Here is a 14134-nt window from a genome sequence, read left to right on the forward strand (position 1 = left end):
TATGAGCTGAAAGTTTAGAGGGACGGCCAGGTCTTGGTAGATTTGCAGTGGTCTGATACTCCTTCCATTTCAATATTATCGCTTGCACAGTGCTCCTTGGGATGTTTAAAGCTTGGGAAATCTTTTTGTATCCAAATCCGGCTTTAAACTTCTTCACAACAGTATCTCGGACCTGCCTGGTGTGTTCCTTGTTCTTCATGATGCTCTCTGCGCTTTTGACGGACCTCTGAGACTATCACAGTGCAGGTGCATTTATACGGAGACTTGATTACACACAGGTGGATTGTATTTATCATCATTAGTCATTTAGGTCAACATTGGATCATTCAGAGATCCTTACTGAACTTCTGGAGAGAGTTTGCTGCACTGAAAGTAAAGGGGCTGAATAATTTTGCACGCCCAATTTTTCAGTTTTTGATTTGTTAAAAAAGTTTGAAATATCCAATAAATGTCGTTCCACTTCATGATTGTGTCCCACTTGTTGTTGATTCTTCACAACAAAATACAGTTTTATATCTTTATGTTTGAAGCCTGAAATGTGGCAAAAGGTCGCAAAGTTCAAGGGGGCGGAATACTTTCGCAAGGCACTGTAGCTAGCCGCTGTGTTCAGCTCCAATCTGTTGTCTGGACCGCATTGAGACGATTATTCAAGTATGTCGAAAGCAGAGTGGGCCAAGTCGAGCATATTAAATCATATTAAAACTTGAGTTATGGTTTTATATTCTGCAGCCAAAGCAAGCCAGGCCTACTACACATGTAGATGGATAAAGACTGTAAGGCTGTGTTCTATATCCTTGTTGTCCTCTTTAAGAGATGGGTTGGGTGGGGTGTGCATATTTACACATGTTAAACCACTTCCTCAGAACTATCATGTCAAACTTGTTTTCAGTTTCCCTTATGATTTCACTGGAAGTCGGACGTGTGTGTGTGTGTTATCCATAGATGTTGGTCTTCCCCATGTGAATGAACCGACTGTGTTTCGAATGATTATTAGCTGTCTGGTGACATGTTTGACTGTAGGGTTGTATTCATTAGGCTACATGGTAGTAAAACCTTTTTTTCCGTGTCCATTCCTAATGAATGAATCCCAGTTTAGTCTTATTGGAGGAGCTTTGGGAAGGTAAATGAAGAGTTATTGAGCACAGTGTGTTGTGTGCCAGACTGTGTGCATGGGCTGGGTCCTGGGTAGGGGCAGTAAGCACTTTTCCTGTCTCCCTCCGGCTAGTTTCAATCGCCCCCCAGTGTGTCTACCAACACAGGAAAAAGGGAACATAGAGCCAGTGTTTGTGCTGCAGGGCGGGGGCTGCTTGCTTGTTTTTCTTAGGGTTCGGGAAACATTTGGCCTACTCCTGTGACAAACCCGTCCCGCGTATACAGTACCAGTCAAAAGTTTTTGGACCCACCTAGTCATTCAAGGGTTTTTCTTTATTTTTACTATTTTCTACATTGTAGAATAATAGTGAAGACAACTCTGGAATCCTGTAGTAACCAAAAAAGTGTTAAACAAATCAACAACAACAAAAAATGATTAAAAATGCAAAGAGTGGGCAAAGCAGTCATCAAGGCAAAAAGGGTGGCTACTTTGAAGAATCTCAACAACAACAAAAATATTCTGATTTAACGCTTTATTTGGTTACTACATGGTTCCATATGTTTCATAGTTTAGATGTCTTCACTATTATTCTACAATGTAGAAAATAGTCTAAATAAAGAACCTGCAATGTACAAACTTGGTACTGTATGTTGGCATATAAACTATAGTTGTTTACCAGTGAAATGTATGCTGGAATATGTTTTGTATCTACCCCTATGTGATTCTGACCAAGAACTGAGAGCAACTAGACGGGTGAGGTGTACTACTAGTACTGTCTAGTAGTATCCTCTATAATTTCTTATATCAAACAAGAACATGACCCAGAAGATGACGTATACTGCCATTGTTTGTATTGTGTAACAAAGCCAGGGGTTTGTTTTCTGAAACACAATGGGGGGGGGGGACTCATTTTTCTGTGATTTTTACCCCTGAGGACTGGACCTTCATCCCTCTGCTCTGGCCGTAGCTGTGGCCCATGAGTAAACCACCATCTGGCCATATTGTGTAACGCCACACCCTACGTGGATGTGGATAATTGTGGATGTAATTCAAATGGGACAATCAGGCCCGGTATAATTTGGGCTTTAAAGACACGGTCCTGAACTTTGGCGACTAGTAAACCTCCTGCTTTGGACTGGATTTGTCAATGTGTAGTTTATACATGCATAGTGTATGAGCAGAATTAGTGTCTTACCTCAATTAGCCACGAAATCCCTAGTTTGAAAGCGACTGTTTTCCGGAAGCTGTGTGGTGCCTTTTTCCCCTGCATTTCCCCCCACGCGGGCCAGCTCCCTAGCAATTCGAGTTTCAGCCAATGAGCTTCGGTAACTGAAAGGTGGCTGGATCGAATCGCCAAGCTGACAAGGTAAAAAAAAAATCTGTCTTTCTGCCCCTGAACAAGGCAGTTGTCCTACCGGGAAACAGTGGGTTGTCATTGTAAATAAGAATTTGTTCTTAACTGACTTGCCTAGTTAAATAAAGGTTAAATAAAAAATTGGCCTTTCAAGTGAGTGACTGTGTATGATGGGTTGGATTGGAGGAGGGGTGGACTGAGGTGTGTGTTCAGTGTTTGAGTGCCTTTTCTAAAATGTTTGCTGTAAATCTAGTGAGGCAGATGCGCTGCAGGTAAAAAGCTGTGTGTGTGCCTGTAAGCACCTTTTTATAATGCAGAACCACTAATGAGCAAAGGGAAATGGAGAACTGGCCCTCTGACAAACCCAATCCCAGCAGATTTATCTGTTTGGAGTGTGTGTGTATTTTAATGCATGTTAGGGAGAAAATAGTCTCTCGACACTCTGGGTGAGAGATTAGGGTGTAAAATACCATGCTACTGTATATGAATACATATATTACATGACTTAATTATTTAATGCAGAATGAATCAATTTAATGACCCATGATATTAGTTACATAGTGGTCAAACTGCATCCTGTCTCAGACACTGACCTGAAGGTTTCTTTAATAGCACTATGCACACACACATTTCTGTTATACACTGCATTTGGGAAGTATTCAGACCATTGACCTTTGCCACATTTTTACGTTACCGCCGTATTCTAAAATGTATTGTTTTTCATCTACACACAATACCCCATGATGTCAAAGCAGAAACAGGTTTTTAGAATTTTGAGCAAATGTATTACTAATAAAAAATGTAAATATCACTTTAACGCAAGTATTCAGACCCTTTACTCAGTACTTCGCCAAATAACCTTTTTTGGCAGCGATTACAGCCTTGTCTTCGGTATGACACTACAAGCTTGGCACACCTGTATTTGGGAAGTTTGCTTTGGCACACCTGTCTTGGCTGTGTGCTTAGGGTCGTTGTCCTGTTGGAAGAATCTCTCTGTATTGCACAAACATTCCCTCCAGCATGATGCTGCCACCACCATGCTGCACCGTAGGGATGGTGCCAGGTTTCCTCCAGATGTGGCACTTGGCATTCAGGTCAAAGACTTCAATCTCCCTTTCATCAGACCAGAGAATCTTGTTTCTTATGGTCAGAGTCCTTTAGGTGCCTTTTGGGGAAACTCCAAGCGGGGTGTCTTGTGCCTTTTATTGAGGCGTGGCTTCCATCTGGCCACTCTACCATAAAGCCCTGATTGGTGGATTGCTGCAGAGATGGTTGGCCTTCTGGAAGGTTCTCCCATCTCCACAGGGAAACTCTGGAGCTCTGTCAGAGTGACCTTCGGGTTCTAGGTCACCTCTCTGACCAAGGCCCTTCTCCCCCGATTGCTCAGTTTGGCAGGGCGGCCAGCTCCAGGAAGAGTCTTGGTGGTTCCAAACTTCTTCCATTTAAGAATGATGGAGCCCACTGTGTTCTTGGGGACCTTCAATGCTGCAGAAATGTTTTGGTACCCTTCCCCAGATCTGTGCCTTGACATAATTCTCTCTCGGTGCTCTACGGACAATTCCTTCAACCTCATGGCTTGGTTTTTGCTCTGACAGGCGCTGTCAACTGTGGGACCTTATATATATATATATATATCATGTCCAATCAATTGAATTTACAGGAGAACTCCAAGTTGTGGAAACATCTCAAGGATGATCAATGGAAACCGGATGCACCTGAACTCAATTTTGCAAAGGGTCTGAATTCTTATGTACATTTTATTTTTTTATTTGTAAAATATTTGCAAACATTTCTAAAAACCCTGTTTTCACTTTGTCATTATGGGGTATTGTGTGTAGATTTTTTACATTTATTTTATGTAACTAGGCAAGTCGGTCAAGAGCAATTTCTTATTTACAATGATTGGCCCGGACGATGCTGGGCCAATTGTCCTCCGCCCTATGGGACTCCCGATCACGGCCGGTTGTGATTCAGCTCTGGATCGAACCAGGGTCTGTAGTGATACCTCTAGCACTACACTGCAGTGCCTTAGACTGCTGCGCCACTCCGGAGCCCAGATTGATGGGATTTAAAAAATATATATTTTTATAATAAGGCTAATGTAATAAAATGTAGAAAAGGTCTAGGTCTGAGTACTTTCTAAATGCACTGTAGATGTGTGGTAGTAGATTAGTGGCCAGAGGGGGCACACTTAATGTGTTGTGAAATGTATTCTAATGTTTTAAATTGTAGAACTGCCTTCATTTTGCTGGACCCCAGGAAGAGTAGCTGCTGCCTTGGCAGGAACTAATGGGGATCCATAATAAATACAACATACAAAATAGGAATATTGTGAACAGCTCCTCACTCATTCATTTAGCAATTATTATGTTGTGTAAAGGTGCCACATATTACTGTGAGCCCTGGTCAAAGTAGTGCACTATATAGGGAGTAGGGTGCCATTTGAGATGGACTCATGTACTGAACCTGCATACTCTTGTGCAAACACACCAGTCAACCCATTCATGTAGGTGACTCTGAAGTGGTTGCGCTCTTCAGGTTGCCAGTTAGTTGTGTGTTTGTTCCCGTTCTGTTTGAAATGCCACAAAGATTAAGACTGACACAACACCTTGTCATTTTCTCTGTTGTGGAAACACCGAACTCAAACAACAAAGCCTCTCAAGTCTCATGCTTTTACTAGGTGCCAAGTCCTGCCAGCTACTAGTTACTTCTCTTGGTTACTCATACAGGCACATCCTATACACACACTTTAAAGATTGTGTAAGTGATTAATGCAGTGTGTGTGTGTTTAGATCCTAGCCAACTTAGTGATGGAGACCCTCTACCCAGAGCTGAGGAATCTGATTGGTCCTCGTCTGAAGGGGAAGATACAACAGAGACAGAGGAACTGGATGCTGGTGAGTCGTTCTACCTACGTGCTGCACTCTGTTCTTTCCCAGGCCCCAGAGGTTTCCCTGAGCACACTGTTTTTCCTGTTCAGGTCACATAGTCTGGAAAACTCCTGGCCCAACATTCCTGATCAAATGGCACCCTATTCCCTACATAGTGCACTACTTTTGACCAGCCTACACGTGCATTATGTGCCCTGGTCAAAGGTTGTGGAATAGGGTGGCATCTGGGACAACCCTTTCTCTCTCTCTCTCTCCCTGTCCCCCTCCAGATCTCTGAGGCGGTGTATAAGCAGGTGTTGTCTCAGACCCAGGCCCAATACGAGGCTCTCGTCCAGGCCTGTGAGGTAGAGACGCCCCGTCTAGACGCCGCTCTACGCACAGACATGGACCAGATTATCACCTCCAAGGAACACGTCAGCGGCAAGATCCGCGGTGAGAGGCGCGTCCTGGCGAGCACACATGCACACGCTTTAAAAAATATCCTGACACCCTCTCACCTCGTGTTGTGACACAGCAGCACCCACAGGAAACACTCCTTACACTTTTCACACACACAGGCTGTGATGCAGTGTGTCAACTTAATCACAGTGCGTTAGTTGTCTCAACGATGGCACTTTTTCAGTCCAAGCGTCTAGTGGATAGTCAAGGGAATTACCTAAGTGTTTACGCTGTAAAATTAGCAATGCTGTAATGCTCCTCAACAAAGGGGCCATTGTTAGCAACGGTTTGTCATTTCTAGTGTTTGTGGTTTGTTGAGTGCAGTTAGATCAGTCATTGAATGCGTCCCCAATGGCACCTATTCCCTACATGGTGCACTACTTTTGACAATCCCTATCTCTTAGTCAAAAGTAGTGTGCACTATGTAGGGAATAAAGTGCCATTTGGGATAGAAGGGTCTTATCCCGCACTCCTTATCCCTTACGCTCATCTCTCGCCCCGCTCTCTCATCCCTCTCGCCCCTCTCTCTCATCCCTCTCGCCCCTCTCTCTCATCCCTCTCTCTCATCTCTCTGCCTTCCTGCTCTAACATTTTCTCTTATGTTTTGTTTCCCATGGAGACAATGTTGAAGGACTGCATTCCTTGGATGACACTGGAGGCCAGGGCTCACATGTCCTGTGTTTATTAGTGTGTGTATGAAATATTTGTGTCCATTACTGTTTTTATTAGGTTTTGTATTTAGTTACAGTAACTGGTCACATATAGCATACAGTCTCTTCAGAAAGTATTCATGCCCCTTGACTTATTCCACATTTTGTTAGACAGAATTCAAAATGGATTAAGTAGATTGGTTTTCTCACCCATCTACATATAAGTACCCCATAATGACAAAGTATAAACATGTTTTTAGAACATGGTGCACATTTATTGAAAATGAAATACAGACTTGTCTCATTTACATAAGTATTCACCAGAGTCAATACTTTGTAGAAGCATCTTTGGCAGCAATTACAGCTGAGTCTTTCTGGTTAAGTCTCTAAGGGCTTTCCACACCTGGATTGTGCAACATTTGCCCATTATTATTTTCAATATTCTTCAAGATCTACCAAATTGGTTGTTGATCATTGCTAGAAAACCATTTTCAGGTCTTGCTGTAGATTTAAGTCAAAACTGTAACTTGGCCACTCAGGAACATTCACTGTCTTCTTGGTAAGCAACTCCAGTGTAGATTTGGCCTTGTGTTTTAGGTTATTGTCCTGTTGAAAGCTGAATTCACCTCCCAGTGTCTGGTGGAAAGCAGATTTAACCAGGTTCCTGCTTAGCTCAATTCCGTTTTCTATTTTTATCCTGAAAAACTCCCAAGCATACCCATTTCATGCTGACCTCACCGATCACGTCGCAAAATGAATGTACACATGTTATTCAATCATTGCACCCACGTCTGCGTAGCCAGGCACTAAAACAGAACTTGGTTCTATTTGTGACACGTGACGCGCTGCAAATCCTGCCTCTCCCATCTCCTCATTGATTTTTAGGAGCAAATATCCACGTGGGAGATTAAAAGATGAACTGAGGTCCACACTCCAGTCCAGTTGGTGGTGGTAATGCACCTTAAAGTTGGTTGCCAACCTCCATATAAGTCAGAAGAAGCCTGAAGGAGGGGAGATTACTAGAAACAAACTTTTATCTGTGGATTAATTGTCGGAGTAGAGGACTTTGTGAATTTCAGGTAAAATAACAAACCAATGTTTATATCCCAGGACAAGCTAGCTAGCTAAATTGCCTTAAATGTTTCATGCTTTTCGACCTTTCCCCAAATGAATATAGTCGGTTCAGAATTTGTTTTGAAATTTCAACCTGCGTGTCCTGATTGCGTCTGCTGTGTATGGACAAAATCAATATGCGCGCGATGGCGCACAAGCGAGAGCAGTCTGGTCAGCATGTTAGGCTTGGGCGGAATCCAGATTGCCATACTGAACACAAGGGGCGCTGTTATCAAACCCTATGAATAATGTAGTAACCAAAAAAGTGTTAAACAAATCAAAATATATTTTAGATTCTTCAAAGGAGCCAGCCTTTGCCTTGATGACAGTTTTGCACACTTGGCATTCTCTCAACCAGCTTCATGAGGTAGTCACCTGGAATGCATTTCAATTAACAGGTGTGCCTTGTTAAAAGTTAATTTGTGTAATTTCTACAATGTAAAAAATTAAGAATGAGTAGGTGTTCTAGAACTTTAGACCGGTAGTGTATATACTGAACAAAAAATATAAATGTGGCGATTACAGTTCATATAAGGAAATCAGGCAATAGAAATAAATTAATTCGGCCCTAATCTATGGATTTCTCATGACAGGGCAGGGGTGCAGCCATGGGTGGGCCATGGCATAGGCTAGTTTTCCACCAAAAAAGGGCTTTATTACCGACTTAAATAACCCTCAGCTGGCACATGGCACATGCTGCGCAACAGTGAGTGACTCACAAGGCTCCGGTCTCTTATCGTTGTGTGCTTGTAAACAAACGCCACGTGACATGGGACTACATACAGTAAGCTTGATAATAATTTGACAGGTGAAATTAAGAATGCAATTTTCTTTATTTCCAAAGATATTGCACAAGTTGACTGCAGGTATTTACTTAAGGTAGCTCCAAATATTCAAAAGTATTAAACTTCAAAGAATGCATGTCTTGGAATATATTTTCTGCACAGGCTTCCTTTTCATTCTGTCATTTAGGTTAGTATTGTGGAGTAACTACTATGTTAATCCATACTCAGGTTTCTAAAGCCATTCAACTTTGTAACTGGTTTAAATTCACCAACTGAGTTAGGAAGGACGCCTGTACCTTTGTAGTGACTGGATGTATTGATACACCATCCAAAGTGTATTTAATAACTTCACCATGCTCAAAGGCATATTCGATGTCTGCTTTTTTTTTTTTTTTTTTTACCCATCTACCAATAGGTGCCTTTTCTTTGCGAGGCATTGGAAAATCTCCCTGGTCTTTGCGGTTAAATCTGTTTGAAATTCACTGCTTGACTGAGGGACCTTACAGAAAATTGTATGTGTGGGGTACAAAGATGAGGTAGTCATTCACAGATCATGTTAAACACTTTTTTTGTGCCTGCTGTCTCGACCTCTGAGTGCTTGGCTCTGAAAAGCCAACTGACATTTACTCCTGAGGTGCTGACCTGTTGCACCCTCTATAACCACTGTAATTATTATTTGACCCTGATGGTCATCTATGAACATTTGAACATCAATCTGGCGTTAATGGCCATGTTCTCTTATCTCCACCCCTCAGAGCCTGGTTCCTCTAGGTTTCTTCCTAGGTTCTGGCCTTTCTAGGGAGTTTTTCCTAGCCACTTTGCTTCTACATCTGCAAAACTCTTTGGGGTTTTAGGCTGGGTTTGTGTATAATCACTTTGTGACATATGCTGATGTAAAAAAAAATAGTTTTATAAATGCATGTGATTGACTGATGTAGTTCTTACCAGAGGTGTGGCAATGCTTACCTACGTTTGGCATAGCAGTCTGTCTGTTCCACCTTCACTTTGTCATGGTTGTCTCCTGTGCCAGAACAGTTGATCGGAGATCTGATTACAATACTCGCATGTTTTGTGTGGAAATGACTGACAACTGTTCATGACTTTGTTAGTTGGACATTTAGGCCTACAGAAGCAGCCAGGTTAGTAGTACTTTATATCATGGCTGCATCATTTCTCCATTTCAGTCACAGGTTTGACGGCAAATGATATTTTGGTTCCTTTTCTCCAGACTTTTCAGCCGGATGTCTCTGGGTAATTAATGCTTGGTATTACTGTGGTCTTGAAGTGTGGGTGTTTACTGTCTACTGACCATGGGGACTAACCGTACTCCTTATTGTCTCCTCCACCCCCCCACCTTCCGTAGCTCTGGTGTTGCCCAGGGCAGAGCAGCTCCTTCGGCGCAGCGTCCAGCCCTACGTCAGCTCCATCCTGGAAGCCTTGATGGAGCCCACCAGCAGAGGCTTCTCCGAGGTCCGAGACGTCTTCTTCAGAGAGCTGGTGGAGGTCAGCAAGAACACACTCAACGGAGGGGGCAAGGACAAACTGGGGGAGGTGAGTGGACCACCGGAGGACTTGAAGACACAAGTTGGAGTTCACGCCTACTGTCCTTGGTGACCTCTGTGACTGTTCTATAAAATGTACTGAGGATCTGTTGAAGTGCTCGGTGTTGTCATGTCCTCAACTCATCTCGGTCCGTCTCTTTCCCCCCTCCTCTCTCTGCCCTCCCTCTCTCCCTTTTTCTCGCTCTCCCTACTCTCTCTCACCTTTCTCCCCCTCCCCTCTCTCAGCACATGGAGAAGATCTCTATGCTGGCGTTCCACCCGGTGAAGATGCAGAGCTGCTATGAGAAGGTGGAGCAGCTGAGTCTGGAAGGGCTGCAGCAGAGGTTTGATGTGTCCAGCCCCTCCGTGTTCGTCCAGAGGGCTCAGATCCTCATGAGAGAGGTGAGATCTTAACCCACAAATCCCACTACCTGGTGGGTATGAAGCTGCCACATGAGACTACCAACACTGTAGTTATTGTTCTTACTGCACTTTGTGACGGATTGTAGCGGTACCATCTGGTGGTGAGAGAGGGTATTTCATTGAACAACATAGGAACTCCACCGAATGAGCTACGTGAGATCGTTGACGATCTGTCTTTTCCCCCAGTGTATCACTAATGTCCTCTCTCCTCTGTGTAAAAGCAAATGGACAACGCTGTGTACACGTTCGAACAGCTGCTGCACCAGAGTCTGGAGGAAAAGGACCAGAGAGGAGAGAACCTGTGTAAGACCATCCAATGCTGCCAGGACAGAGTTCTGAAGGTTAGTTAGACTGAGGGGGGGATAAGGATGAAGGTGAATGACTGATTTGATTGAAGGATAAAGAATAGATTGGCCATTAATACGGTTGGAAAGGTTTTCCCAAAATTCTGGTTGGAGGATTCCAGATTTCCTGCTTATTCCCTCCTGATTCCGGGAAAAATCCAATCGGTAGACCAGAAACCCTGGGAATTTTTGGCAAGCCATCAAAAAGAGTCTTAATGTCTTCTGTCTGCGTCCCTCTGTCTGTCCCTGTCAGAAATATGACTATGACAGTAGCACGGTGCGTAAGAAGTTCTTCAGAGAGGCCCTGCTACAGATCATCATCCCCTACATGCTGAAGCAGCTGGCTCCCTCATGCCATCCGGTGAGGCTCACTGGTTTTAAGTCTATTTTTCCAGCTATCCTAGTCTCCTAAGACACAGATACCCCTCACACTCTAGCCACCCCTTTACTCTATGGTTCTGTCTCATATGGAACCCTGTAAAATATTTAGGCTCTGGTCAAAAGTAGTGCACTATATAAGGGACTGGGGTGCCACTTGGGACGTTACCTATGTCTAGTGCATTAGTCTGTAACAACATCTCTCCTCCCTCTCAGGACCTCCCTCCCTTCCAGGAGCTGATCTTTGAGGACTTCTCCCGGTTCATCCTGGTGGAGAACATGTTTGAGGAGGTGGTGCTGCAGTCTGTCACCAAGGACATCATGATGGGTGAGTGGTGGACACTGGACACGCATTGGAGACACTGGCCCGGCATAGGCTAGACCATTTGTAAAGCATCTCCGGGTAGGACTGCTAGTCTAGGATATATATATATATTTTTTTAGGGCACACTTATGATTATATAGACAGGACCTGATCCTAGATCAGCAGATTCAGCAGTGCTAATCTGAGGCGATTTGTGAATTTGGAGCTGACGTAAATCTGTGTGCCTACAGCTGTGAAAGAGGCGGCAGTCCAGAAGAGACACAACCTGTACAGAGACAGCATGATCCTGACCAACAGCGACCCCGACCTCCACCTGCTGGGGGAGAGCCCCTCGGTAGACTGGGCCGCCCAGTTCGGTGGCGGGGATGAGGAGTCTGACGAGTCCCCGGAAGGATGTGGCCGGTCCAAATGGCGGCGCAGGCAAGTGGTCTCCATGATCAAGCTGGACGGGATGGGCCCGCTGCCCTACGAGTCGTGCTTGGAGGTGCCGGGGGTGGATTTCATCCCTGAGGAGGGGGAGATGGAGGGGGGGGTGGATTTCATCCCTGAGGAGGGGGAGATGGAGGGGGGGGTGGATTTCATCCCCGAGGAGGGGGGGATGGAGGAGGGGGGGGATTTCATCCCCGAGGAAGAGGAGGGAGCGACCCCCATGGAACCAGAGCCAAATTCCCCAGACAACGTGCAGGAGATCCGTTACCTCATCAATCCGGTGGTGGAGATGGTTGTCCCGGCCTCAGATGAGGACTTGGCTGTTCTCCCCAATGGGACAGAGCCGGGGATGCTGACGCTAGAAGGCGAAGAGGAGGAGGTGACGCTCATCACCACCGTGGTGGAGGAGGTGCACTGGAAGTCACTGCAGTGGAAAAGTGCCCCACAGGAAGTGAGCAAGCAGCTGATAGAAAGAGGTCCAGACCAGAAAGCTGAAGGGGAGCTTCAGGAAAAAGGGGAGGCAGCTATTGAGGGCAAGGTAGAGGGCATCGAGAACGCCTTACAGGAAATGACGATAATGATACAGGAGGAGAGGCAGGACGAGGTGGAGGCAGCCATCGAGGGAGAAGATGAGGCTATCGAGAATGCCATACAGGAAATAGAGATGGCGGTACAGGAAGAGGATGAAGACAGGATAACGGAGTGTGCCGTAGACTCTGACGCTGAGCTGGCCCCACCATTGGCTGACTCCAGCCCCCGGCACCACGATGACAGCGGCTTCCAGTCACTGACCAATGAGGCCTTGGATGAGGGCGAAGCTCAGCCAATGAAGGATGTTCTGAAAACAGAGGACTCTCTAACCGATCCAGGTGAGGTTGAGGTGATTGTGGAACAGGGAAACGCTGCACTTCACGACAACTCTGAGACCGGGGAGGACTCTGAAACTGAAATTTTATATGACATTTGAATGGGAAGACAAGGGAGAATATTTCATTTTTTTACCTCATTTTCATCATCTCCAGCACAATACCAGTGTCAACATACCTGATGATATCATCAAAAGTGACGTGGGGAGCAAGAAAATACCCTCCCTTGGGCTAGAAACTTATTGCAGGTTTTGAAAATCCTTTTTCTGACTTTGAATCTTACCCTGTGGTGTCACAGATCATAGAAAGGCAGCGTTTTCACATGTGGTATGCCACTGGTATGGTTCTGGAGATGACGAATATGAGGTGGAAAAGTTACTTTACACTACAGATGTCCATGTGTAAGAGCCTTCAGGATATATTCACAGAGATGCATGGCAGGATAGACGTGGAACACTTTATGGTGCATGGGTACACACTCACTGGTCATTGCATGACCTCTTACTGAGCACTAGGAGGCACTGTAAGCTGGCTTTTGACACAACCGGCTCTGTTTTACCTCTTTGTCATGTCATCTTACTGTAATATGGGCATTGTCGAAAACATATCATTATAGAGATTCAGCTATCGTCGCATTCAGGGCCTGGGAGCTCTGCTTTTTAACACGTTTTAACAATGACTTGGCACACTAGTGTATAAAATCAGCCAGAGTGATTTTGTCTTGAAATAAGTTTAAGCCTCGTTTTTGAAGCGTTTAATTTTAAATTTTCACAAGCAGCCTTCTGGTATCTTTTCACAGTGCATGACGAGGCACTTGCTTACTTCCTACTTTTCTGTCTGCTTCCAGTTGACTAACACAGATGCTCGAGGTCCTGTGTCAGCCACAGTGCCACGAACACGTTTAGTTATTACTAAAGGGACTTGCTCTGCTGATATCTTGTCTTGACTGTGACGCATCAGAGTCTCTCGTCTGCGTGTGGGAGTGTGTTGTATAGATGGTTGACAGCACGCTATGTACCTTGTCATGAAGAGGCCTCTGTCAGTCTAAATAAAATGAAAAATGAAGTTGGCTTTGAGTGCAGATCCATCACACCTTCCTCTTTGTCCAGTCTCCTCCGGCCACACCAAGGGAATAAACCAAGTCTATATTTGTTTATTTTCCCCACTCTTCAAAATGAGGGAAATTGGATTTATGATGATTTTCTATCCATGCTATGTTTATGGCCACTGTATATATTTGTTCTTAACCAGGCTGAGTTTGTAGTCTTGGGGAAAATGGGTCCATGTATCTCCGTGACTTAAAAGGATAGTTCACTCTGAACTACTCCTTTAAGACGGAGTCCTTCTGTTTCCTTCCTCTATTTATGACAAATACTCTGTATGGTGCCCAATGCGTTATCCTCGGCTATAGTCTTCATTTTGTGTAAAGCCCTACACAAGAGCTTTTTATTGATTTGTATGACAAACTATACTTATGGATTAATAAATATATTGATTTGATGTT

The 14134-nt window shown here is 44.5% G+C and overlaps 1 protein-coding gene across 1 annotated transcript in view; it reads left to right on the plus strand.

Moving 5' to 3' along the window:
* Positions 1-14130, plus strand: part of LOC110509334 (protein Niban 2) — a 61763-nt gene extending 47633 nt beyond the window's left edge. The window contains exons 7-14 of the mRNA XM_036968295.1: positions 5240-5344; positions 5608-5770; positions 9688-9875; positions 10112-10267; positions 10510-10629; positions 10886-10993; positions 11227-11338; positions 11566-14130. Coding sequence (XP_036824190.1) covers positions 5240-5344; positions 5608-5770; positions 9688-9875; positions 10112-10267; positions 10510-10629; positions 10886-10993; positions 11227-11338; positions 11566-12731 — 2118 coding nt within the window. The 3' untranslated portion in view covers positions 12732-14130. The remainder of the gene's footprint in view (positions 1-5239; positions 5345-5607; positions 5771-9687; positions 9876-10111; positions 10268-10509; positions 10630-10885; positions 10994-11226; positions 11339-11565) is intronic.
* Positions 14131-14134: the final 4 nt, after the last annotated feature.

This window comes from Oncorhynchus mykiss, chromosome Y (assembly GCF_013265735.2).
Source record: "Oncorhynchus mykiss isolate Arlee chromosome Y, USDA_OmykA_1.1, whole genome shotgun sequence".
Taxonomy (NCBI): Eukaryota; Metazoa; Chordata; class Actinopteri; order Salmoniformes; family Salmonidae; genus Oncorhynchus; species Oncorhynchus mykiss.